At 42.4% G+C, this 25,820-nt stretch overlaps 1 protein-coding gene across 1 annotated transcript in view; it reads left to right on the top strand.

Moving 5' to 3' along the window:
- ACACA (acetyl-CoA carboxylase alpha) overlaps positions 1-25,820 on the top strand; it is a 135,357-nt gene that overhangs the window by 63,281 nt on the left and 46,256 nt on the right. Inside the window, exons 37-46 of the mRNA XM_080403560.1 lie at positions 2,085-2,126; positions 2,736-2,951; positions 3,470-3,625; positions 5,457-5,660; positions 8,070-8,225; positions 8,760-8,906; positions 21,173-21,442; positions 21,807-21,904; positions 23,116-23,236; positions 23,686-23,796. Of these exons, the coding sequence (XP_080259686.1) occupies positions 2,085-2,126; positions 2,736-2,951; positions 3,470-3,625; positions 5,457-5,660; positions 8,070-8,225; positions 8,760-8,906; positions 21,173-21,442; positions 21,807-21,904; positions 23,116-23,236; positions 23,686-23,796 (1,521 nt within the window). The remainder of the gene's footprint in view (positions 1-2,084; positions 2,127-2,735; positions 2,952-3,469; positions 3,626-5,456; positions 5,661-8,069; positions 8,226-8,759; positions 8,907-21,172; positions 21,443-21,806; positions 21,905-23,115; positions 23,237-23,685; positions 23,797-25,820) is intronic.

The raw sequence follows: 25,820 nt of genomic DNA, 5'->3' as shown, positions 1-25,820 counted from the left end.
AATGTAAGGCTAGAACCACATTCTTATCCCTTACAACTCTGGAAGTTATTAGGAGTCTTGAAAGTGCAAGAAACTAATCTTGTGCTCAACACACCTGGTTTAGCAAGCCTTATGAAAGGAAAACTAGTTTACAAATCAGCAAAAATCGTATTTGAACAAATGTGGGTATGCCACATGGGAATCACTGCCTACAGTACAGGTACAGATATGGATCAGTCAGTAGCTTGTGTAGGAAACTGGACTCTTTGGAGAGGTGTTGGGACCTTAAGCAAGAAAGTCCAGGCTTTAGATATTAAAAAAAAAAAAAATAAGGGGGAAGTTTTGGAGAACTGAATTAATATTTGGGGAATGAAAAATAAGAGTCTGTGAATAAGCACTGCGTAGCACATGTCAGTGGTCAGGAAGGAGGCAAAGAATGAAAGAATAAGAGGAGTCATCACAAAAAGTTTTCCCTGAGCTGCCGTTCAGAGCAATGGACTGTAAGGATGCTCAGTTCCTCAGCTAGAGGAGGCAGCGTGATATGTCATCTGTTTGCAAAGTTTGTAGAGTACCTCTGGGATCTTTCATGAGTGTCAGTCTTTATTACTATCTCCTATTCTATTCCGTTTATTACTGGACCAACTATTAACTTAGCCAGGGCCTGGGCTTGGGTTTGTTTTTGTTTTAATTACAGTCTATATAATTAGTTCCCAGCATGTTGAGGTAATAGAGAGTTGCTCCAGCAAGCTTCCAATTTCCTCATCTCATTAGGTTTTTAACGTGATTATTAGTATAATAATCAACTATGATGATTTCTGTTGTAGCTTTTCACATTCTGTGGTTTGCAGGGTGTCTTGATTGGCTAATTTAGGCAAATTATTTTGATTGTCTTGATGATGGTTGGTTGATTAGAACACAGCAGGGGTATAATTCTTCTGCCTAGGAAATGGAGCACTCTTTTGGATTTTGGTACCAGAGCACTGAGAATTTTTGTGTGTGTGCACGTCTAATTATTATATTTGCCCACAACACTAGTCAAATGCCTTGAAAGCAATTACATCAGTGATAGAATGAGCATGGTTGATGTTAGGAGAAATTGGCATCGTGCAGAGGAGGACAGGTAGGAGGGATTTGGAAGAGAAGTAAGGAAACATGGAAGTGGTTGGCTCACCTAATATGCCCATTGCCTGAATTTTCAGGCAACATTTCTTGTAGCTCTGGCTAGTCTGGAAGACACACTCCAGGCAAACACAAGTTCTTTTGCTCAGCAGAGTCATCAGGTGAAGTTCTGGGGACTGTTTTTTATAGGAGGTAAGGAAGACAACTAGCTAGAAGATTACGTAGATGATTACATAAATGAAGATTACAGAAATGGCTGGTATTCTCAAGTTGGTGCAAAGCATTTGCAAAACTTCCTCTACCCAGTAAAAGTGTAATTCCACAGAAATAGATGGCTTTGCTGGGGTGAAACTGGAAGGATACGTAAAAGGATGCTCTCTAGTCTTCCTCGTGTAATATGCCACAAAAATGTAAAGCCTTTGCTGTTTGCTAGGATTTTATATGTGCGATAGAATAACAGAAAAACCTAATCATATTTGGTTTTGTAGAGTGCTATTTAATATATGAGGATGAAGTTATTTGATTACGATTCATAGTTTTCCTTGGGAAGAGAGTATTTCTAGCAGTAATAGTATGAAGAGAGCTATAGAATACAGATCATTGTTTTGTGTACATCTGCTTATATAATGGAGTGTTAATATCGTCGTATGGCTCCCAAACATTTCCACAGCAATCACAGTAGAAGTAGAACAAGTTCCCCACTACTGTCTAGACAGTTCCATGTTATTGTCTGTTAATAATTGACAATAATAATCAAAAGCCAATCAAGTAGCTTCTGTTGCATTAGCAATGAAGACAAAATACTGCTGCTGCCTTCTTGAGGGTATCTTGATTTTCCACCACCCTTGGTGACTTGAAAAAAGAGCTTGTAGCATCTGTCATCTCCTCTGCTGTGGTGCTACGCCAAGTCTGGGCTGTGAGCGCTCTGAGTAGATCAGATAGCTTACTTTTGGAGGGCTAACATAACTGTTTTTATTTTCAAACAGAGGGAATTTCCCAAGTTCTTCACATTCCGTGCCCGGGATAAGGTAAGTTATATATTCTTAATACTTTTCTCTTAAGTGTTGACTTTATCCTTTCATGTAGCTGTTGTTGGCAGTCTAGGGGTGTGGGAGCTACTTCAGCCCAACTTCACTGCCTTGTGCAATGTTTTCTCCTCCCTTGCTAGGCCAGTCTTCCGCACATGCAGCAGCTGATGTCAGTAACAATGACAAGTCTCTGGTACTTGGGGATGAAAATTGATGCATTTGGAAGCCTGACCTGAAGCTACTGTTTATGCAGATTTTAGTCACAGTGTAACAAGAGAACATTGGAGGCAGTACAATGATTCAGTACTTAGAATCATAACAAACTTCCTTGGCTTCTGTGAAACAGAGGGGTTTGGAGGAGTGAGCTTGAGAACTTGCTGTCTCGCAGCTTGTCTTCTACTCTCAGTATTTCAACAATTTCAACATGGCTCAGTGCTAATGACTTTGCATGAGAGGGAAAATTCCGAGTTGGATCCATTTTAATTTTAATTAAATATAAAATTTCATAAGGGGTGTTGTCTAGTTCTTCCCATCCTCAGTGTTCCAACTTTTTAACCCACCCTCCTCTTTTATACCCTTTTCTACCTGTATGATGCTGGGTGCCTCCAGTTTGAGGAAGACAGGATTTACCGTCATCTGGAGCCAGCTCTGGCTTTTCAGCTGGAGTTGAATCGAATGCGAAACTTTGATCTCACTGCCATCCCATGTGCCAATCACAAAATGCATCTCTACCTGGGAGCAGCTAAAGTTGAAGTGGGGACAGAAGTGACAGACTACAGGTTCTTTGTGAGGGCTATCATAAGGCACTCGGATCTGGTTACCAAGGTGAGTTTTGTCACCCCTGCAAGGTCTCTTTCCAAGACAGTGTGTGAAACAGTCATTCAAGGAACCTGCACGCAAACAGATTGCTGGTGTAGAGAGAATACTGTGGATGTGTGCCGCCTCTTTGCTCGTGCTGACTCTGCAGAAGCCTATCTCCGAAGACCTAGTATTCCTTTGCTTCAAGGACATTTTTCTGTGGCCCAAGTGGATAGTCAGAAATCCTTGCATTTTGAGGCAATAGTGTTTGTGTTTCTTCTGCCCTATTACAATAATGGTTTGCCCTGTCTAGTTTCGCATTTATGCTGACCTAAATGAGGGCGCAAGTCAGCCAGGTATGCGAGTCCAGGCAGTGGGAGTAGTGGCTCTGCAACTGTCATGGATCTATTTCAGGGGTGCATGTCCTGCTGAAACTGATGTTACCTCTTTTCTTAGTCAAGTCCTTCTTCAGTTTTTCAAACACTGTATTCTTGGGCTATGATTTTTGAGTAGAAAATAATTTATTTGTTGGCACTGTCTGGCAGGAAGCCTCGTTTGAATATCTGCAAAATGAGGGAGAGCGATTGCTTTTGGAAGCCATGGATGAATTGGAAGTAGCATTTAACAACACCAACGTGCGCACTGACTGCAATCACATCTTCTTAAATTTTGTGCCTACTGTCATCATGGACCCCTCTAAGGTATGATCTCTTCCCTAATTCTGAACTGTTTTGTTCTTCTTGGGCTTTACTCACCAGAATTAAATGGTCTTTTGTTGCCTTTTTATGCTATGTAAATGCACCTATTGATTAAGTACATTTTAATACCATTTGGTGAATGACATGTAGTTTCTACTAGCCATTTTATAACGGAAAATGCAAGAAATTGGGGACCAGTATTAAAAGTGGTAACACTTTTAGGGGTCAGTTTAGTTACTGAACAAATACTGGCGTTTTGCTTTTCAGTAAAGAAAGTGGAGTCACATAAGTAATGGACGTCTCTAAAGATTACTTGTTGAACTGGTAAACAAACTTCTCTTCAAAAGCAGAGAGAATGGTTTTTATTTTAGCTAGTTAAGACAAGCAATTAGTTTGTTTCACTTTAGGAGCCTTATTTGGCAGTGAGGAAGGAAGCAAGCTGTGGGTTTTTTTCCAGTCTATGAATAAATATTAAATGTAAGATTTCAGAAGTAGCAGAGCTTATATTTTTAGTGGAGTAATGCTGTCCTTCAGGCAATGTGGCTCGCTTCCTCTGTGTAAACTAAGGCATGGTTTATTAAAAATACGTTTTGTATTTGAAACTAAACTTATCTTTTCTTCTGTGTTTGAGATAATTTTAATATGGAAATAGCTTTAAATGCTCTTCTGTTTGTTACAAAAGTCCAGACTGTATCCAAATAAAACGTGAGATAAACCGTGAACTTAAAAAGAGTTTGTAAATTCAGCTACAAAAAGAAGTGCCTCATTTTCATTCTCTGATACAAAGTCAGAGCGATCAACATTATAAATAAATGAACATTAGGCTTTGTAGATGCATAAATGGAAGTGTTTAGGCATAAAGCATGTTTCTGGTTAGCAGAACTACCACAAAGAATGTCCCAAATAAACTGCAAAGGCTGCATTTAGTTGGAAATCAACATTCTGTTCATGGTTGCCAAAAGATGAGAGCTGACCTTTCCTTATGAGAATGACTGAAAGTTTAAAAAGATGAATTGGTTATCAAAATAAGTATCTCTTGCTTGCTGACTTTTAAATGATGATTAAAAACTGGTGGCTTAAATCTCTTTTGAATAAATCCTCTCTCAGCACATCCAAAATCTTTAGTTCCCAGAAAATTCAAAAGAAGCTGGGATATTCAGCCCCTGGAAGTTAGGCTGCCCTCAGATACGTACCATGACTTTTCCCTGAGCTGCCATGAAAAAGAGACTTTTTATTTTTTGAAAGAATGCTAAAAACAGCCTATAAATTGCCTTCTTCTAATATGTGCTATTTGCCAACAGTAGTATATTATAAACTTTAATAGAACACCAGAAGGCCAAGCTCCAACTAGTAATTGCTTTGTGGATTTAAAGCACCGTACCGCATGTGTGGTGAAACATGATTATTGTGCATATAAGTACTACATAACTGTTTGTCAAGGAGTTTGCTTTCCTGCACTTTGTAGTTCTTAGCTGTCAGCTATGCCTGCAGGAGGAAAGGTAGATGGGGGGGAAGCAGTGGGCACGCTGTGCCTTGCTGGGGTGTGGTGTGCCAGGAGGAAAAGGGATGTGAAACCGGTGCTGTCCCTCTGCCTCAGTAGTCCCCAGGTTGAGTTCGGTTCCTGCCTGTCTCAAGGCGTGTAGGGATGGGAACAGAGAGGCCACCGAGGTCCCAGGACAGCACCGGGTACATGCTGCTGTTCAGTGCTTCCCTCCCTCCTCTTCTGGATGCTGGGTGCCCCTTTGGGCAGGACCATACAGCAGTGGGATGGCAGGGTGGCAAAGCGGTGGACGTGTCCAGAGAGGTGAGGGAAGTTCTTCTCGTGTGTTTTAAGATTGAAGAATCTGTGCGGAGCATGGTGATGCGCTACGGGAGTCGCCTGTGGAAACTCCGTGTCCTCCAAGCCGAGCTGAAGATCAACATTCGTTTGACACCGACTGGGAAGGCGATTCCCATTCGTCTGTTCTTGACCAACGAGTCGGGCTACTATTTGGACATCAGCCTATACAAAGAAGTGACAGACTCCAGAACAGGACAGGTACGGTCCCATATGGCTCCGTGGTTTGATGAGCAAAACATTGCGGGGGGACACATTATAGCTGGTGAGGCTTTTCTGCAGTGTGCAGGGTTTTCAGGTGATAGAAAATTGCCATTCAGCTTTGCCAAAGGAAGACGACTGTGAAGATAATCTTGCAATAGGCATGTAGGTGTGCAGAATGTGATCAGTTGTGTAAAAGTGCATTTCTTCTAATAGCTTTGTATGTACCTTAAGTAATTTGTATATCTGTTTTCCTCTGTGTCAGGGTGCTCAAAAAAGTAATAGAAAAGTAATGACTGTTGGTGCTCATCCTGTAGGTCATAATAAAAGATATTATTAATTATACGTTTCCCTGAGTAGATAGAGAAAATCTGTGAACTTGTCTTTTAAATTCTAAAGATACAGGGAATGACCTGGGTAGGATGATATAAAATTACTGAAGGTGGTTTTATATCATTTTTATGAAGCATAATGGGCTCTTTTGTAATGGTTGTGACTATTCTGGTATTTCTGCTTTTCATGGCGTAGGAACAGTGTGATTAACTGAAATACCTACATATGCTAAAATACATGGAGCATAGGATGCATGAAAAATATTTAAATACAGAAATGTTTACATCTCCCTCTGTAATAATCTCTCTGCCATGCAGTAGTAGCAGCAGAATAAATCACTTGGGCACCATTGGTATTAAACACAAAGTGCTGAGTCACCTTTTCTCCCCCTTTTCTCCATTTAAATTTTTCCAGCAAGCTGCCTAGCCTTACAGTCTGTCCAGTTCTGGAGATCCTAGAACAGATAGTGTCTGTATGTTTTACTTCATTTCTGCCTCTGAGTGGAGATGAAGAGAGAAAAGAACATTTTAATAATCTCCAGTAGCTGAACTTAACACTTGAGTTTTGTTAGTCATTTGTGAAGGTCACCTTTCCTCTTAAACTCTGTCTCTGATGAGCTTTATTTTTTTTTTAAAGCTAGGGAAATGCACTTGTGTGTGTATGGCTTTTAGCAACTCTTCCAGTATTTGACTTTTTTATTTGATTTTTTTTCCCCAGAATGTTAAACCAGTTTCTGTTAAAAAATTATACTGATAGGAATTGTTTCAATTAACTCTTTGACTAGTTGGGAGGAAGGTTTGTCTTACAAAGCTTGAAGGTGTTAGTTTTTTAAGAAACTTTGGTAAATCTCCCCCTCATGACAGAGGTTTATGGGACAGGTTCAGATCTGTGTATTTTTTCTTGTGTTTTTGGAGTGTTATTTTGAACTTGGAGTATCCTTTTAAAAGAGTTCAGACATTACTGATGTATTGGGTGCTGAGCATTTTCATGACTTCTGAAGAATGGAAAAATAGATTAATCATGAGGGAATGACCCCAATCTCATTTCACAGTTTCTGTGGTAATGAGTGGTGATACTCAGTAAAGACTTCTCAGCTCCCACAGAAGTGCTGTGAAGCTTTCTGCAGATTTAAGGAGCATTGGACCCTAAGTGCAGTAACAGATCCTAATGCAGGCACTGTCACAAATACTTGTTACCCTGAATAAATACTTCTCCCATTGAAGAAGCTACTGTTTGTGAAGACAGAAGAGAGCATGTACTGTTTTTAACCTAAAAACTAAAATTGGCTTTACTTACTGAATTGTATCTTTAGTGAAATTCTTTGATTGATTAATGTTCAATTAGAAAAAGATCTGTTTGTAACGTCAGATCTGATGACCATCCTGTTAAAAACAGCCTGATTGTGTTGCTTCTGTCAGGCAGGTTTCTGTGAAGCAGCATTTGTGCAGTGTTGTCCCAGTTAAGCAGTGCTCCTCCTGTTTCTAAGTTGAAATAGATTTCCTTCCGAGTCCTGGCTGAGTGGAATATATAGTGCTGTGAGGCATGGCGGCTGATAATTCATGTCGCTACTCTGGGAAAATCTTTTAAACTTACAATATCAAAACTTCAAGCCAAATGACATATGCAAGTCTTGACCTAGCTTCCATGATCAGTCAGTGGAGATACGGATACCGTGCTGTTCGACTACATAAATAACAGAATTCTTTTCTCTCTCCCAGCTATCACAATCCATCGGCATAGATACGGTGTCAGGGGAAATACTGGTGAATGTGAAGTCATCTAAGTCACAGGCTTTTTTCTGTGGGGATGTGGCTCTGTTCACTTTGCTTTCTGCTGTGATATGGTAATAAGTCAGTGATACTCAGAGCTGTGCAGTAATGGTCCAGCAGTGTCTCCAAAGGGTAGTAATGCATGATGAAACACAGTGTTACGGTATGTGTGAGTATTAACATATTTGTAGAGAACAGAAACAAGCCTGATTGGTCTGGAATAGCCTGCTGATTTTTGGTAAAATCTGGATGAGGCGTGTATGGAACCAGTGGATTCATCAGTAATTGGTTGTGCTTTGTACTGCAGATTATGTTCCAGGCATATGGGGATAAACAGGGACCACTTCATGGGATGCTGATCAATACCCCATACGTGACCAAAGACCTGCTGCAGTCCAAGAGATTCCAGGCACAGTCTTTAGGGACATCATACGTCTATGACATTCCTGAGATGTTTCGGCAGGTGAGCGTTCTTAAGGCCCAGGGGGTTGTTCCAAACTTTTGTACTTGCAAAGCACTTCTATCAGTTGCCATCCTTACTTGTCAGGGAAACAAGTAGCCTGGAGTGGCTAACAATGGTCCCCCAGGGTTTATGTAGCTATGGATTGAGTCTACTTTGTAAACCACCTTCAGTTTCTTGTTTAAGTTTCTTTGTTTCCCCACCCCGTTATCTAGCCTTCCCTGGAGGGTTAGACAGTGCAGGGGTGATAGTTCCTAGGATAGGACTCGTCTGTCATTGAATGTGTTAATGAGTTGCAGAATTTGTGTGTCTGATTTGCTGGGTTCTATGCTGAATCACATAAATTGAATTACACTACTTTGGGTGAAACTGTTTCATAGTTTAAATTCCAAAGTAAGTGATATCCACTGAATATTGTCAGTCAGACTGAGGGGAGGGAATTTCGGAGTGTTCTGTCTTGAATATTAAGTCACAGTGGATTGAATAAAAGTATTTGCAGATGATGTTTTAACAAGAATTTATTTTTTCCTTGTCTAGTCTTTGATTAAACTCTGGGATTCTATGAATGAACATGCATTGCTGCCAACACCACCGCTGCCTTCTGACATACTAACATACACCGAATTGGTGTTGGATGATCAGGGCCAGCTCGTGCACATGAACAGGCTGCCGGGAGGAAATGAGGCAAGTTGTACTTTCTTTAATGCTACTTTTCTTTCCCTGTCCTGCAGTACATTGTGTTTTGGACTAGGTTTGACAATTGTAATGAAAATTCACTAGCCAGGCAAAAAATCTATTCATTCAGTCTTTCACAGATGAAATCCCTCTCTTGAAAATGAGATTTTTGTTTCATTAAAAATTAATACCTTCCATACAATGGGTATTTTAACCTCCATAGTAAATGATGATTCCATTTCAAACCTGTGCCAATGCTGTTTTTCCTTCGTAATTAAAAAGTGCTCATTCAGCGATTCCAGGTAACTGGGGTTTGTATTTGAGCAAAATATGTTTTACAAGACTAAACAGAAATGTTTTTATTTGCTTAAAAAAATGAAAACCCAATTTTATGCTTTCCATTTAAATACTCGCCATGTGGTGTTTGTGTAGCACACTGGAAAGGCGTGTGCAACATCCCCCTCTAGTGAATGATTTACTAGAGACTTAACAACCTGCTAATGCTGTCGGGGTAGTAGAGTTACTTCTTCAGCTCAAGCAGGAGGAGGCTGTTCTGTTGTGGTGGGCTTTTGCTGGTATGTCATTACATTAGCAAGCCAAAGATTACAGCATTGAAATGACTGGAGAATAAAGCTAAATAGTAGAAGATGCGGTGGTGTGTTTTTTTGGTGGTGGTTTTTTTTTCCCCTAGGGTGGGTGGGATTCAGTAAGTGAATGTTCCTACAGTAATTTAAATTTGAATGGTTCTAAGTGGTGATATCATTCATTTTTCTTGGCATCATTGAACAAGCACCATCCTTTTACTAGATATATAACTTAAGATTTGCAAAAGCTCTGTTCAAAAACATCAAGTATGGGTAAGAAACAGGGGGTTTCATCACTATTTACTGTGTGTGTCTTATCAGGGGAAGGTTTTGAAGATGATGTTTCAAATTGATCCTAATCAGTAAATGGTGACTATAGGAGCACTACATCCTTGGTTTTTGCTGGCCTATAGGAGAAATGTTTTAACTAGTATAATTAAACCTGAAAAGAGCTATTCTCTGCATTCTTGGTGAAAGCTGAGGCTGCGGTGCTGTGGAGGCTTATGCCATCTTTCTCTCTTTCTCTGCTCTCATTCAGTGTTTGAGTGGATGGTGACTGGGGAAATAGCAAAGTCCCTCAGGGACATAGCTCTGTTCTTGCTGAAATTACAAGCACAGAGCTGCCTGGGCATGAACATGTAGTGTTTACTCTGCCAGTATGAATACAAATAGTCTTATTATAAGAGATTCTGTACCCAAAGACCACCAAAAAAAAATAATAGGAGTATTTTAACCCTTCCTAGACTTAGTTGTGCTCAATCTGTAAAGAAATTACATGGCTGTTGTGGTGAGCATAGTGTTGTTACCTAATGCGCAGGTTCAGGCCCTGCCCCTGTGGCTCTTGGGCCGAGGGGCTGAGTCACTGGAGAGCGAGAGAAACGAGGGGAAAACTTGATGTTCCCCCCACTTCTTCAGCCTGGTTGCTGAAGATCGCTTCTTGTGTAGATATATGGCAGGCTCTAACTGGCCTTTTAATGGCTTCCCAGAAACCAGGTGAGGGTGCTGGCTGCAGAGATGAAATCCCAGCCAGGGCTTGGGGTCTTGGAGGCCAAGGAACACTCCGTGCCTCCCCAGGGAGGCGTACAGCTCAGCTGGCAGGGCTGAACTGCCAGCCTGGCCTGCTGGCAGCTGGACGAGTCACTGTAGGACCATGTGCAGCTGGAACGAGGCTTGAGGCTTTGGTATTGAATTCTGCTACCAACAGCCAGCACACACAATAGCGCTCATTCACAGGTGAGAACAGACAATCTGAGGAAGAGGTTCCAGCAGCAGTCTGAAGGACAGGTGACATTCAGGAGGCGACGAGCTCTGAACAGATTTATTCCTCCATGCTGCACTTTCTTTATCTGGATGAGCTGACTTTAGGCTTTTATGGTTTAACTCTGTTCAGCTGAGGAAACAAATTTTCACAAATGCGCGCTCAAGTTTCTTTTTCCAAAGAAGATGGCTGCAAGGGTGGAGAAGGGAGAGACAGGATGCTAGATAAATTCAGAGCGTAAGCCTTTTCTTTGTTAAGGCTGTAAGTGCATCCATTCTGCTTTTTTTGAGAATCAGTCTGCATAGTATCTGGACAGAAAAATACAGCATCTTATCTGCCAGGAAGCAAAGATCCTCGGGGTAATCCATCTATGTGGCAGTAGCTGGTAGCATTGCATAGGAAGAGGAGATGTGCCACAAGGAGCAGGAGCAAGTATTAATTGGTTCTGCACTTCTTCTGTATGATACAATGGTGAACCGTTCTGAAAATATGGCCCAGTTCTGTGGCTCTCTAAACTCATCTGAATTTGTTAAGAAGAGTTTTGTCCTCAGATAGATGTATTTGACTTCAAAATGCCAGAAACCCATATACACTGAAAATCGCGTTACAGGGGAGATGATCCCTAAAGAAATGAGTACAGCAGGGAAGCTGAGGTTCCCAAGCTTTGCAGTGGCTTGCTTGGTAGCCTTAGTCAAAAATTATCACGGCATTCATTTGTTCGTACCCTAGTAAGATGAGGCTGCTTTGGGGTGTTACATGGATAATTTAGACAAATGTGTTTTAAGAGTCTTTGAATTTGTACGTGCTAAAAAATTCTGGATATTATGTTATACAGCATTCCCCCAGTTTTGGTTAGTAACCCTTGATGGTCACTGCCAATGGAGCCTGTGCCCCAGAGATCCAGAGGAGTAAGCTGTTTCCAGTTCAGGCCCCAATGGGCTGACAGGCAGGAGTACTTGGTAGGAACGTTCCAAGTAAATGGGATTTATTCATTCTTTATTCCCAGCAAAAGTTGCTGATTTTCTGAATCCAAAGTCTTTTGAGAGATTGTACATCGTGTGTTTTTTACTAAAGAGGCAATTTCTGTTGAAAACTTCTGGCTGTAGTAAATATAGCTGCTGTTTAGTGCATTTAGGTTCCTATTAGCATTCTACTTGTTTCAGATCAGAGGCTCGAACACTGCTCTTCCCCCATGGCAAGTAGTGCCTTACCATGGTGGGATCAGCTGTGCTGAGGTAGGGCTTGTCTCTCCTGTTGGAGCTGTGCTACACAGTATGAACAATTACATTTTCTCTATGTGAAAAGGGGTCAAGGCGCTCTTCCTCTTAAAGCGTTCAGCTGAGCTGAGTGCCCTAATTGTTTTAGCTAGCAGCCGAAATAGAGAAACCAGCATAAAATCCAGGAGATTTGTGGTCAGCGTGTTCAACTGGATGTCAACAACCAAAGTTGCAATCCCTGCTCTAATAAGGGGCAGAGCAGGAGCTGGAAGCTGAGTTTCTCCTGTCCTCCCAGAGCTTGCAACCCACATTCTGGGCTAATCTAGCTAACCTGTCTATGTTTTCAGGAAAATCTGTGAAATGGGAATTCTCAAGAACTTTCATAATACAAGAGGGTGTTCTTCACTTAGCTGGCGACCACTTCATGTAGCCCACCACCTCATTTGGCAGTAATTATCTCTTTACTAGTCGTCTCAACAAAGAAGCCAAGGACTTAATGGACCATGAAAATACAACTTGCTATTTATTCCTAGACAGTGCTTGCTCCTTCTGCGCGGAGGATCCTGCCTCTTGTCACGGCCAGGCGGGGGAGCTTGCGGTGCTGCTGGCCCTGCAGCCTGCACTTGCGACATGGGAGGAGGCATCACTGATACAGAGCCTTTTTCCTACCTCTTGTCTGCTCAGTGCAGCCAGAGTTCTTCCTGAAGCGCATCTGCTGGTTTTTTTTGACCGTGGACAGAATCCTGGATGGTGCCTGAAGCTTTCTGCTAGATGGGTTCTGTTCTGGCTCTTGCATGTTAAGCTCGTGAATTGTGTCCTGATCTCTAGTTACTCTTCTTGTTTGCTTGTTTTGTGTGTGTGTTTGTGTCCTCTATTACTTGTCTGGCTGCTTTAACACCTCTGCTCACATGTGAGACTGTTCTGATAAGCTCTGTCTGCTACCATAGGATTTCAGTAAGCCAACACACTTGACAAGACTTAATATGCCACACTAAAAAGTTGAAAACAGTTTATAAATAATCCTCAGAGCCAGCAGGTACAGAAGGGAGCTGAGGAAGGCTGTACTTTATCAGCAGAATCAAACACCAGTCGATAGCTCCCTTCTAACTCTCCTGAGTAAAGACTGAACAGACTTTGGGACAAATGGGCAACTGTGCAACTGTGAGCATATCAAGAACTAAGCACCAGAGGTGGGTGCTCAGCTTGACTCCAGTCTGACTTTTAAGATAGATATGGACCATTTAAATGTACAAAGTTTATATAGGGCAGAGGAAAATATCCACTTGTGTTTGTAATCTTAGGCATTTTACTATAAAATGTCTTTAAGAAGAAAATTTTTAAGTTCATACCACAGCCTTGATGCTTACCTAGTTTATAACACAAGACTTTTAACACTTCTGCTAACTGAATTTTCTTTTAAATAAGTGGAAGCCTTTTGTGTTTTTTGCTTTGTTTTGGGGTTTTTTTTAGTGCTACAATCCTTGGTGTTTCTGGCTGAGATCTTCATTGGGCATGTGGGGTAGGGGTTGTGTGATTGTCACTTCCTGCGCTAATATTGAAGGGATGTGTTTGAAAGGATGCAGCACCTCACCCCGTCTGACAGTGTCAGAGCAGCTGCTGGCTGTCCTCTGGGAGCCTTTGCCCTGGCAGCTCTCCTCTGTCCTGCCTGTCATCTGAGCCTCTGATGTCACTCTGTAGTTATGTGGCTGTGCTAAAGTGGGGAAGTATCTGAAAGACTCGGAAATTGTGTGAACAGACAAGCAAACAGGGCTAGAGTTCAGAAGTGTATGGCAACTCACATGGTGTGTAAAACCACGTTGGTTGCAGCAGTTCTGCTGAAGACACAACCTGTAAATGTACTGACACCCTTTTCAAATGCCCATTGAAGACTGCTTTGTTCCAAAGATTAGCTTATTAGCTGAAATCTTAGTGTGAAAAGGTAATTCCCTCAGCTTGTTGGAGAACTTAATATATTACTTGTCATTCTTGAGCTGGGCGTTCTGATGTTTTTCTATAGCACTTTATGTATTTTTTTGTAGCACGGTACGTATTTACTGTGATCCTCTGGCGCTAGGACTGTACCATCTGCTGATAAGGCCCAACTAATTTTCATGGACAAGGAGAAAGTGAGTGTAAGGAGTGCCTGCAGCAACACCCCATGTTACCCTTCATCTCAGTCTTGTGCAGTGTCCATGTAAAATGTGTCATTTTCCCTATTGGCACTAGATGTCACAGTTTTTCCTTCTCAGTAGCTTGAGGATCAGAAATAATCCATAATTGGAGCTGTTGGCTGGAGTGTTGGCAGGAACCCTTTCTTGGGAATGTGGGAAGGTTTGACCAGGTGAAATTCAGGACGGCAGTGGGCAGAGGGCTGCTGAAACTCTGCTTCGGCAGCTCCCTGGATTGCCTGGGGCTGAAAGGTGTAGCTAATGAATTTTATACAAGCAGAGCTTAATAGTTGAACTGCATGTTCTGCTTTGTCACCCCATGTTCCTGCATTTTATGACAGGCACAGGGTATTAAAACATCCGCTGGGCTACTTACAGCGGATGGTAAGTACTTGAGAGAAAGCAGAGACTGGGTGATGGCAAAGTCAGTGAATTAACATGAAGGTGAAGGAAAACCACCCGTGTTATCTTCTCCCACCTCCCCCAGCCCCACCACTATTTTTCCCAGAGATTACTGTAAAAATAGTAGTTTCTCTTTGGGTTTCCCAATGCTGCTTCTTGATTGAGTTTTGGGAACAATCCTGACCTGAAGGCTCTTCTGGCAGTAGGAATGGGTTTAAATAACAGGGAAGCTGGACAACTATTTGTGCTGCACAGCAAGTGGTGTCTCCTCATCTGAAATACTCATGATGCAATTTCAGAAGGTGATCCTCCTTCGGAGAATAATTTTAGCCCCTATCAATGAGATGCTTGGAGGTCACAATGAGACATAGGGGGTAGAGATTGGGACAGAGCACATTTTTGTCATGGACTGGAGAGTGTTATTTTTAGTAAAAGGTGGATTGTCTTATGACAAGTGGAATATAATACAGTTTTTTTAGAAGTGGGTCCCCCTAGCATCACTGAAAACTGATTCCCCCCACCCCCCACAGTTATGCCTAGATAATTTAATAAAACCTCAAGAGTAGTAGGCATGTGCATGGGAAGATGGGACTTTTGAACTCTGTTAGAGTTGGGATGGATGCATGTCACAGCTTATATGGAGCATCTCCTTAGCTGAACAGTGATTGTACAGTTAAGCAGGAGTACTCTGTAATACCTTGAATTGTTTGAAGGGTTAATATTTATGCAGATCAGTATCTTCAGTGTGCTGTTTCTCACAGTGTTGTAGATGCAGTATCTTCCATGGCCTGATTTTTGAAAAGGTAGTTGTATGTTATGGCAATAGTTCAAGGTTTGAAAAGGCTTTCCTTACAGAACCAGAAGTTAGGAGCCTCTAACATACACCTTTGAGTTAGAATTTATCATCATTATTTAAAAGATAAATTTTTATAAGGTTATGAGTAAATCCATGGTTTGGTTTTTATTGTATATATTCAGATATGGCTGTTGGATTTCAGCATGCTATCAAACAAATACAGAATTTTGATTTTGTTACCTTTCTTGTAAACATAGAAGTCAGAATTACATTTAAACCACACCTCTAATAGCTGTGATATTTGTTAACACTTTACAATCATCAAATTCTTGGGCAGGAAATAACCCCACACATCACAGGTGAGGCTCTTTGAGGATGCTGAAAGCAGTGACTGCTCAAATCATGTCTTATTCAAAGAGCAACTAGAGCTCCAAATTTTTTGAAGGGTTTTAAAATCCTCAAATAGAGACATTTCTCGATCAGAGATGTAAGTGGTGGCATGAAATATCTTTATCAGTCTGTAGCTTCACCAGATGCAAACTGTTTCAACTGAAGTTTTCAAGCTTACACTCTGCCTAGGGTGAAGTTATTTATTGTTTAGTTTGGAAAGCTTCATCAAAAATGCTTTTGTTTTGCTGAAAAAGCTGGCAGTGTTGCTCACAGTTGATTCTGTGGGCTTATAGCAGGAACTTGAATTTGATGGAGAGTCTGGTTTGGGTTCGGCATTATGTCTTTTGCTATTCCCGAGACACTGTGCAAGCTTCATACCTTGCAGTGCAGATGTGTGTGCAGTAAAAAGTACATTTGCACTGTCTTTAATGGGTTTTTTTGAGCTCTCCTTCTGGTGCTCTGTGTGTCCATCGGCTCTCCCTGAACATCAGCCAGCCTTTTGCTGGTTTGCTTCCTGGCTTGCCATCTGAGTGCCCTTTGGTCTAGCACAAGGAACCAAACCAGTAGGAATTCATGTCTCCTTCAGTCCACTGTGCTGCACGGCGTCTCTTCCTGAGCAAGCCTTTGTCATGTCTCATCCTGGAACAGTTTCTTCCCATCTCTCATCCACTTGGCCGCATGCTGTTCAGAAGAACCATGCCAACGTCTGCTTGGCTGTGCTGCCTGTGACCACTGCTTTGATCGCTAAATGACACATTTTTCAGAGCCAAGAAGAGAATGAAGGAATCCTAGGTTTTGGCACTGCATCCTTGTCAAAGCGTTAAGTCCGAATGCCGCTAGCAAACCACTTGCATCATGCCCTTTTTCTGGGAGTTGGTTCACGCTGAAGATAAAAACTTTACAGCTTTTGGTCACAGTGTAAGCACAGACAGTCTCTCTTTCAAATCTGAAGTTCCAGGCATCAAATTTGAATGATGAAATAGGAAAATTGCTACATCTGCGTCAAGTAAAATTTCTGGTGATGTCTGTTCCCTTTCTAAAACACACCTTGCCCGTGACTCTGCAGCAGAATGATTCAGCATCCTGGGGTCAGCGGACACTGGTTTACTTCCAGAACAGACAGAGGTTATGAAGGGGGAATAAAGCACATGTGCCTTGATTTAGCAATGTCATAATGTGCACACGCAGCAGGGGAGAAATGTGCTTTCATTAGTGCTGAGCTTCGGCATTTCCAGTGCTCACGTGCTAGACCACTACAATTGTTGCATTTCCTTTCTTGTTATGACTTTTGTACGTAATAATACATTTCTATGCAAGTATTTAAGGTCTTATTTTAATTCCTTATTTACATATAAAGCTTATCTATGATACGGATGCAATAGAATGGGAACAGGACAAAATTGCTGTCAGGGTTCTGTAAGTTCAGTTGTCCTACTTAAAGATTTTGAGACCCGCATTCAGGTTTCCAAATCTGGACATAAATAAATAAAATGAAGCCTGACATAGAGTACCTAGGCTCAGGCATAGTCCTCGTTGTGAGAGTAGAATAAACCAACACAATTGGCGTGGCTCAAGCATAGATGCTGTCAAATAATAAGCTGTTCTCATTCACGTCAGATTTTCTCAGGAATATGGATCCTGCTAGAAAGAGACTTGAAAGCTCCCCCTGCCTGAACACCAGCCACCATTTGCATTGGCTTCCCTTCGTTCCCAGTCTGTTGTGCTTTCAGGAGGGAGACTGGGATCGGTTTCTTTCCCATTCCCCTCGGTGCCTGTTGTCAACAGCTCTGGCTGCCACTAGCAGTCAATTTGTAACTGCATCAGTGTGTGTATTACTGTTCACATCAATAGCGCAATTAATGTTGAAGTCAATTTTGGTGTTAATTTTAGGCCATGATTAGTGTTGACACTGTGTGTCAAACTAATGGCATTTATGAGCACCATGAAAACGAATGTTAGTTAATATCGTGTTTTTACTATCTGTTAATGGTTACATTAAGCCAAAGATCTAGTGGGAGAAGGTGTGTATAAAATTATATATATAAAACTTGTGTGTAATATATGTGTGTCATGCAATTCTGCATTGCTGGTGCTATTCAGGGAGCAAATGACATCTGAGCACTGAATCCTAATCACAGTTTGGAACATCAGAAATAATGATCACTTCTGATCGGAGGTTGTGAATAATTCATCTGGTTTGATTTTCACGTTCTGTCCAGTGATACTTTTCAAACCAAATGTGTTCCTACAGGAGAATAATGGTCCCACTTCTTATGGAAATACTGTGGCACAAATCATTTTGCCCACATAAAAACAGTTAAATAAGACGGTTCCTGCTTTTATTTTTTTTCTCCCTCTCTTCTTCATTCCTGGGTGTGCTGGGAATAGAGCTGTGGCAGGAGAAGCACTTCCAAACTGTGCTGGCTCTTAAGAAGAGCCCGTTTTGCAACCACTGCTGCTTACCATCACCCGTTACTGTTCTGACAGTGCTCTTAGGTGATTAGCTCAGCCTGTCTAATTAACCTGTGAACTCTCAATTTTTTGGCATGCTGCCGTTAACTTAAAAATCTCATATTTTTTTTTTCTGAAATAGAAAGCTATCCTCCACTGCCCATAAATTTAAACAGAATCTACATTGTTCATAGGGAGAAAAAAAAAATATCCTTAGTTGTGCCCTGTGATTTTTATTCCTGGATAAATGGCACAAAGCATGCTATGTATTGGGGAGGCAGAAAGACACACAAGTTAATAAAGTGGTGCACTTTTAATTTTTCTTTTCTTAAACTGCATATGGTTGCTCCATATTTATCAGCTATAAACTGTATTCAAGAGTGTGTGTTTACTGTGCCTTGGCTAGATAGTTTTTCCTGTTCTACCAGTGAGCATTAACAAAAGGCATTTTATTTATGTAGAAGATACATGATCTCAGGTTAGGGAACTGTTCCAAGACTTCTGTTACAATTTGAATTTTCTAAATAGGAAATGCTTTTAATATGCCTGTTTTCTGTACTGTCAAAAATCATCAAGCTGATGAAAGTGAGGAAAGTCTCTTACATTTTCATAGGTGAGACAGACTGTGGACCAGTCCTGGGTACTAACTGAGCTTAAGCACTAGTCCCTAAGCCCTGGAGCAATTCATCTGCCTCACATGTGAGCTGAGGGTGCTAAGATTTTACTTTCAGTATGTTGTGGTTGTTATGCAGGCTTCTGGCAGTATCTTTATGTGTTTCTATCTTGCAGTTTACTGCGGTGACAAATATTTAGCAAATAGAAAACCTGAGCATTTCTCCTGTTGCTCATGTGCCTTGTGTTCATCTGATGGTGCTTGAAGCTTCCTGGTGTGGTCCTGGCTGATGAGATCAGTGTGGCGCTAAGCAAATGACTACTTAAACAAAAATGTGTAAATTAGTGCTGCTTCTGTGCTATTTTGGAAGAAGTTTATGTGCAGTTTTTAAAAAGAGTATTACCCCACCTTGCCTGCATGTTCCTATCAATAACTAAAGCTGGTTTCTGGAGTGGTATCAGAAAGAGTTGCTAAGTGCCCAGTTAAGGATTTTAGTTATGGCAGGGAAAGCCTCTAAAATATGGTAAAGAACTGAGCTGCAGTATGTAATGGAGTATAGAGGGGCATCCCTTATTTCTTAGAGGCTAATTTTGAAGCCTTTAATTCTGGATTTGCAGACATTTTTAACATGCTATTTCTAATTGCAAGCTTGCCCACAGTTGAGAGTTAGAACAGAGATGCAATATCCAGCCCTTGACATTTCTTCCTGCACAAGTCAGGTCAGAAGGACAAAGCTTAATTTTTTTCTCTTTTTTTCACCTTTATTCTTCCTTTTCCTGCTATGAAAGTCTAGCAGTAGAAGAGCAGAAGTCCAAGGAACCCCTCTGGCTGTGTAGGTTGGTTTGGGATCAGTTAGGTTACTCTTCCAGACTCTGGACTGGTTGTCTGTGTGAGCCCTGGTCTCTTTGCACACACTCTTGGCCTGTGTGCCTGACTAACAGCTGCATCTGCTTGTTTTACAGCATTACAACTTTTCCCTTTAATTTGGCGATAATTCTGATATTTTAGCAGAGCATCCCACTGACTTCTAGGGATTTATGCTCCTGTCTTTGAAACTGCTGCAGTATCTCTCTCCTCCAAATGCTGCAGTTGGATGCCAAGATGTAACTGTAAATCTGCAAATATTCAGAGGCAAACAAATTAATCCCTTACAACGTATCAGTCAAAATAGCAGTGGGTGAAACTGAGACCAAGGAGAAGGTGAACTGAAACACCATCATTCTGTTAACTTGCAATCTCAGCTCTCAAAAGGGGAGGTGTAAGGGAAGGATCTGCCAGTAGCTGGTTGTAATATTTTTGGATTGCTGCCTGCTTACTTCCAATGACCCTTTGATTAATTCCTCTGCCTTTTTATTTTTTTTAATGAGCCTATTACGGCATATCTTATTGCAGATGCTGATTGGATCTCAACTGTGTATTGTGCCATTTTGATTTGGATTAAATGGCACATATCTATCTGCTGCTTCTCCCTTCTCCCCCTCCCGCTTTAGTTCATCATGTTCAGAATTCAGAGTCTCCACAATGAGAGTTTCAACCCTCCTGATTGCAGAGGATGTGCAATCGGCTTGAGGAATGTGTACTCAGAGCTTATGATCCTTGGGCTAGCGGAGACTGGGTGATGCATGTGGCTTTCAAGGGATGCTGCGATTTCCATTTGTTAATGGCATTCCAGGATGGCCAACTCCCCAGTGCAGTGATAGGCGGCAGCTAAGAGATGGGAGATGCAGGGTACAGATGTTGCTGATCTCCATAAGATGGGCCAGAAGAGATCATCCGATGATTTTTAAAAAGAAAAATGTGCAGCAGAAAGCATTACTTATCCAGGCAGGTTTGGAAAGAAACTGCTGCAATATTTGGGAAGGAAAAAGGGAAGAGTCAAAGAAATGAAAGGAAGGACAGGAAAAAAATAATGGAGATAGTTAGGAAATAAAAGGATTAAAGTGAGGGCAGGGTGAGAGAGAACCAGAGTGACAGGGTTCTAGGGTGATAGCTGAGTAGCCTAAGCAGATAGTTAGGAGCCCTGTAGAGCAGCACGTCCATCCTCACCGTGTGAGCTCTGGCATGCAGAATAAATGCAGTACCCTGCGAGAAGGGTGTTCGCAGAATGTGTTTTGGACCTGTGACAGATCCCTGAATGGGGAGAGGGAGGGCTGGTATTAGTGTCTTGGGTGGGAAGAGAGCAGTAGAGGATGTGCCTCAGCGAGTGTGGAAAGGATCAAGCCCTGCCAGCTGCGCTCTGCACTGGTAGTGCATATCAGAGCTGCTGTTCTTGGAGTTCCCAAAGAAAACAGACAAAGTGCAACACGCGTAAGAAAAATAGCCGCTGTGTGATTCCCCTCTTTCATGTGTTGAAGGTACACATTTAGTTTTTGTTGTTCTGTGCTCTTTGGTTGCAGATTGGGATGGTGGCCTGGAAGATGACTCTGAAGACCCCTGAGTATCCAGAAGGCCGTGATATCATTGTCATTGGCAATGACATTACATACCGAATAGGTTCTTTTGGGCCCCAGGAGGATGTGCTGTTCCTGAGGGCCTCGGAGCTTGCTCGAACACATGGCATCCCCCGTATCTACGTGGCTGCCAACAGTGGAGCCAGGATTGGTTTGGCTGAGGAGATTCGGCACATGTTCCACGTAGCTTGGGAAGACCCAGACGACCCATACAAGGTAAGGAGGCACAGGAATCAGAGGTGAAATTCTGCAGTAGCTCACAAAATAATCTTACTTTTGCAACCCCTCTTTTAACACAGTTGAGGGTAAATATTTGCCAGACTGTTAGGTCCAGAGTTCTCCTAGGTATTGGATCTCTCAGGCAGTAGGACTGGCATCCAGAGTGAGTTAGTGCTAAATGTTGGAAACAACCCAAGCTTTCACTGACCTCAGCTGGAGTGCAGGTGTTAAGAGAGGATGTTGTTATTGCTATCTGGGATTGAATTCTGCTCCCTTGAAACTTTCTTTTTGGAAGGGGCTATTGGGGATTGGGAAGGGGCTACAGGTGGGAATGAGATGAATGAACTGTTTTTCCCTGCAGGGATACAAATACTTGTACCTGACTCCTCAGGACTATAAGAAAGTCAGTGCCCTGAATTCAGTTCACTGTGAACACGTGGAGGACAATGGAGAGTCCAGGTGAGCACAGACAGGTCAGAATGAAAAGCTTTCTGTTCATCCTGGGGTACATGAAGCGATGCATGTCACATCCTTGTCTTTAGCTAGGACGTTCTTTAGGATCCAGGTACGTAGAACGCTATAGCTGTGTGCGGTCAGAGCGTGGAACGACTTAAAAGTTATGTCATGACATGCCTTGTTTGAGGTACTGCGGTGTTGACCTCTGCTGCCTAGGGGCCCGAGTCCTGACTGGGGGCCCGACAGTCGTAAACACTGAATGACCAGGATAATGATTCTTACCTGAAGACTTGCAGTCTAAATCTTGAAAATTATTTTTCTGCTAGGTTCTGTAGAAAGGATAAAAGAATTCCTGAGTGAAGGTTAAGCCCTCCATGCATTCTGGAGGGTTGGGCTGCAGTGGTTGCACTAAACTGCCTTATAGCCTACGGTTTTCCACACCTGTCTACTCTAGGTGTCTGCATCGTCCCAGCTACATCCCAAAGGCAGCACATCTGCAAATGAGGTGCAAAGAAACTTTCAGAGATAGACTGCAGCTGTAGTCGTGCTCCTGGGCAGGAGGAGGAGGATATGCTTAAGAAATAAAAAAAAAAACCCAAAACCTAGTTTGCAGACTGGCAGGCTCTGGAAGAACAAAAGGATGGTGCTGGGCGTGGGGATGTGTGCGTGCCTGCATGTGTGCTGGGGAAGCTGGGTGCTCTCTTTAGTGAAGCACTTAAGCACGTGCTCAAGTACTTTGCTTAGCAAGGGCCTAGTGGGAAAGATAGAAGCCAGCCTGAGAGCTCCGAGTAAGAAGGGGCTGTGCGGGGGAAGGAAGGCATGAAAGAAGGTAAAGAAAAACTAAGAGCCTCATTATAATCTCTTGTTCTATTTCTTTTTCCTTACGACTGCATTCTCTTTCTTTCTTGCCCTTTTTCCTGTAATCAGCCTGCTCCTCACATCCTGTGGGAATGGCAGAAGAACGCTTTTCACGGGCATTCCTCTCCCTTGGCATTTCCTCTTTGCAGAGCTGCTTTGGCTGCTCATGTGTAGGACTATTCCATGGTGTTCAGCAAGGCTGCGGAATGAGCCCATGTACAGGTCCTGGCCGGGTTTTATGCACATTACTCTTTAGAACCTTAATGATATTTAGTCACTTTTCATTTTCTTTGTTGCAAACTGATTCAGCAAATCACTGGACCTTGTGACTCGAAGGCTGTATGTGTCTCCCTCAGGTATAAGATAACAGATATTATTGGAAAGGAAGACGGACTTGGAATAGAGAACCTCAGAGGATCTGGCATGATTGCTGGAGAATCGTCTTTAGCCTATGAGAGTGTTATCACCATCAACTTGGTAATCCCCCACTGCTTTCTATTCTTCAAACTGTATTGTCTGTTTCAGCTAAAAATCCTGCAATGATATCCGGAAGATACATCTGGGATCAGACTTCTGGTTGATGTAAATTGGCTCCTGTAGGCTTTGAGCAATGCTACTGACACCAGTACAGGGCTGGGTCCCTCTCAGACTAAATGTAAAAATACTTTTAGAAAACAGTCATTTGGCTTCATATTTGCTCAGTCTGTAAGTTACTGCTTCTGTTTCTTTGAATAAAATACACATAGTTCAGATACTGTGTTTTACAAAAAAAATAGATTCTGGAGTTTTGCAGTGAGAGTAGATTTTATAGCCTTGTAATACAAACATGCCTAGTTTTATCTAGATGTTGGAATTGATAGGTTTTGGCTGTGTGATAAGACAGAAATCAATGTGATTTCTTTTTTTTTTTTCTTTTTTTTCATAAGGTTACATGTCGGGCAATTGGAATTGGGGCTTACCTTGTTCGGCTAGGTCAGAGGACTATCCAGGTTGAGAACTCTCATATAATCCTGACTGGCTGTGGAGCCCTCAACAAGGTAAGTCTTTGCATTTCAGCCTTCAGAGCTATGTGAATTGAGTTGGTGTTTCTGTGAGTTCTGCCAGAGATTCCAGGAGCTTCCACCGCTATACCTGTGATTATGCTTGGTCCCTTTTGCTTTCTCCCGTCTCAGGTTCCTCCTGCCAGGGAGGAGAACAGACACAGAGCAGCAGCTGTGAAATTTTCATCCCTTTGCAGTATCTCTTTTCCCTTTTCTCTGTGGTCAGAAAGCAGTCCTTTCATGCACCTGTTTTTCCTGACAAGAACATTGTATTGACAGCCAGAGGCACTATGCCAGGCATCCTGGCTGGAGGTTGGCAGGGGACCTGGGCAGAACTGCAGATTAGGGGCCTGAGCATGAACCGGGTGAAGGGGAAGAAAGAGAAGCAGCTTAACGTAGGTTGTGTGCAATGACTAAATGAGAGAAGTGGAGAAGCCCACTGACAGGGCAGCATCTTCTCCCACCCACTGTGTACTGTGATAGAGGAAGCTGGGCTCTTTTCAGCATCTGGAAGACCGTGTTTGAAAATAGATGGGCCAGAATCACCCTGAACTTTCAGCGACCACAGCATTGTGATAATACTGGGGGAGCACTGAAGCCTAAGAAAGGGTGTGTGGATGGGGATTTTCAAGGGGTCAGACCTGCTGGAAATCTCAGCTGTGGAGGAAGGGAGGAATAGCCTGGGCTGTAAGAAAACTTACTGCTTTCACTAATAAAGTGGCTCTTCTTTTTTTTTTTCTCCTCCTCCATCAGAGGTGGTTTTCCTCCCTTGCTGCCCCAAGCCTATTAATATTGCAGCCTCCAGCTCCTTGTCTGTAGCAGGCACAACTCAGCCGACTCCGCTCTTGTCCCTCTCACTGAGGGCTTTGTTTATGTGGGAGTTAGGATTGTGCGGGCGCGAGTGCCCTTCCCCATTGTGCAGCTTTGTTCTCAGGCACTCTCCAGCACCTGGGGTGGTTGTGCTTCATCGCAAGCTGCGTTTCAAGGAGTGCCTGCCTGACAATGGGAGATAAAAGGAAAATAGTCTCTCGTTGAATTATTCCTCTGAATAAAGGGGGCTCTGCAGAAAATGAAGCATTGATCCTATCAACTCTAGGAAGCAGCACCCTCAGTTAGATCTCTTACACACATCACACACACCTGCATCAATGGAAGGAAAAGAGGCATTTGAAGATCCATCCTTTAAAAAGAAATTGAGTCAGTTTAGTGCTTGCTGAAGTGGAGTAAGTTGCGTGGTTCCAGCTGTCATTTGTTGGGGATCGGGGCCCTGCAGAGTTTCCCAGATGGTAGGGCCAGTCTGTTTAGTCCTCCTATTCTGCTCTCTTTTTTATCCCAGGTTTAACTGCACTCTCTAGCCGTGGAGTGAATGCTTGTTTTTGTAGGACTGGATTAATCTCACTAAATTTTAGGCACTGAAAAGTTAAGGTTTTAGTCTAAATTAAGCACCTGACATCTGTCAGCGGGTGTAGGCAGAAGGAGGTGCTTTCTGGGGGTGATTTATCCTATCTCAAGAATTTCTAGTGGGCTGAATAATCCCATGTGTCCTTCCTCTCCTTGCTGCTCTATTGGAAAGACATATTTTTATGTAGATACTGAACCTCTACCTGCCTAACAGTCAGGCAAAGGAGAAACCTATTGCATCCTATCCAGCTTTCCCAGCAAGACAGCTAAGCCCAGACCCAACAATAAGTTTACCTGCCCTTGAATAGTGGGAGACTGGGAATAACCACTCACTCCTGGATGTTGCATGATGTGTCTTGCCTGAAGCAGTGAAATGATGTCCAGTGCTAACCTGAAATGACCAAGCTCAGTCCAGCTGAGATCGTAAGGAGGGTGTGGAGCAAATGGTATATGCTAATGTGTTTGCATCGCCTTGCCATGGAGGCAGTGTCTACTTCAGACTTACCCTCATCTCCCTGTTTTACGTGTAAACTGTAAAACACTTGTCCCTCAAATGTAGCTGGACAGTTTGAATTTTCTCATGGCTAGAAGTCAGGTCACTATCAGCCAGGGGCCAATTA

Source organism: Falco punctatus (genome assembly GCF_963210335.1).
Source record: "Falco punctatus genome assembly, chromosome: 1".
Taxonomy (NCBI): Eukaryota; Metazoa; Chordata; class Aves; order Falconiformes; family Falconidae; genus Falco; species Falco punctatus.
This window is presented reverse-complemented; position numbering and strand designations above follow the sequence as displayed.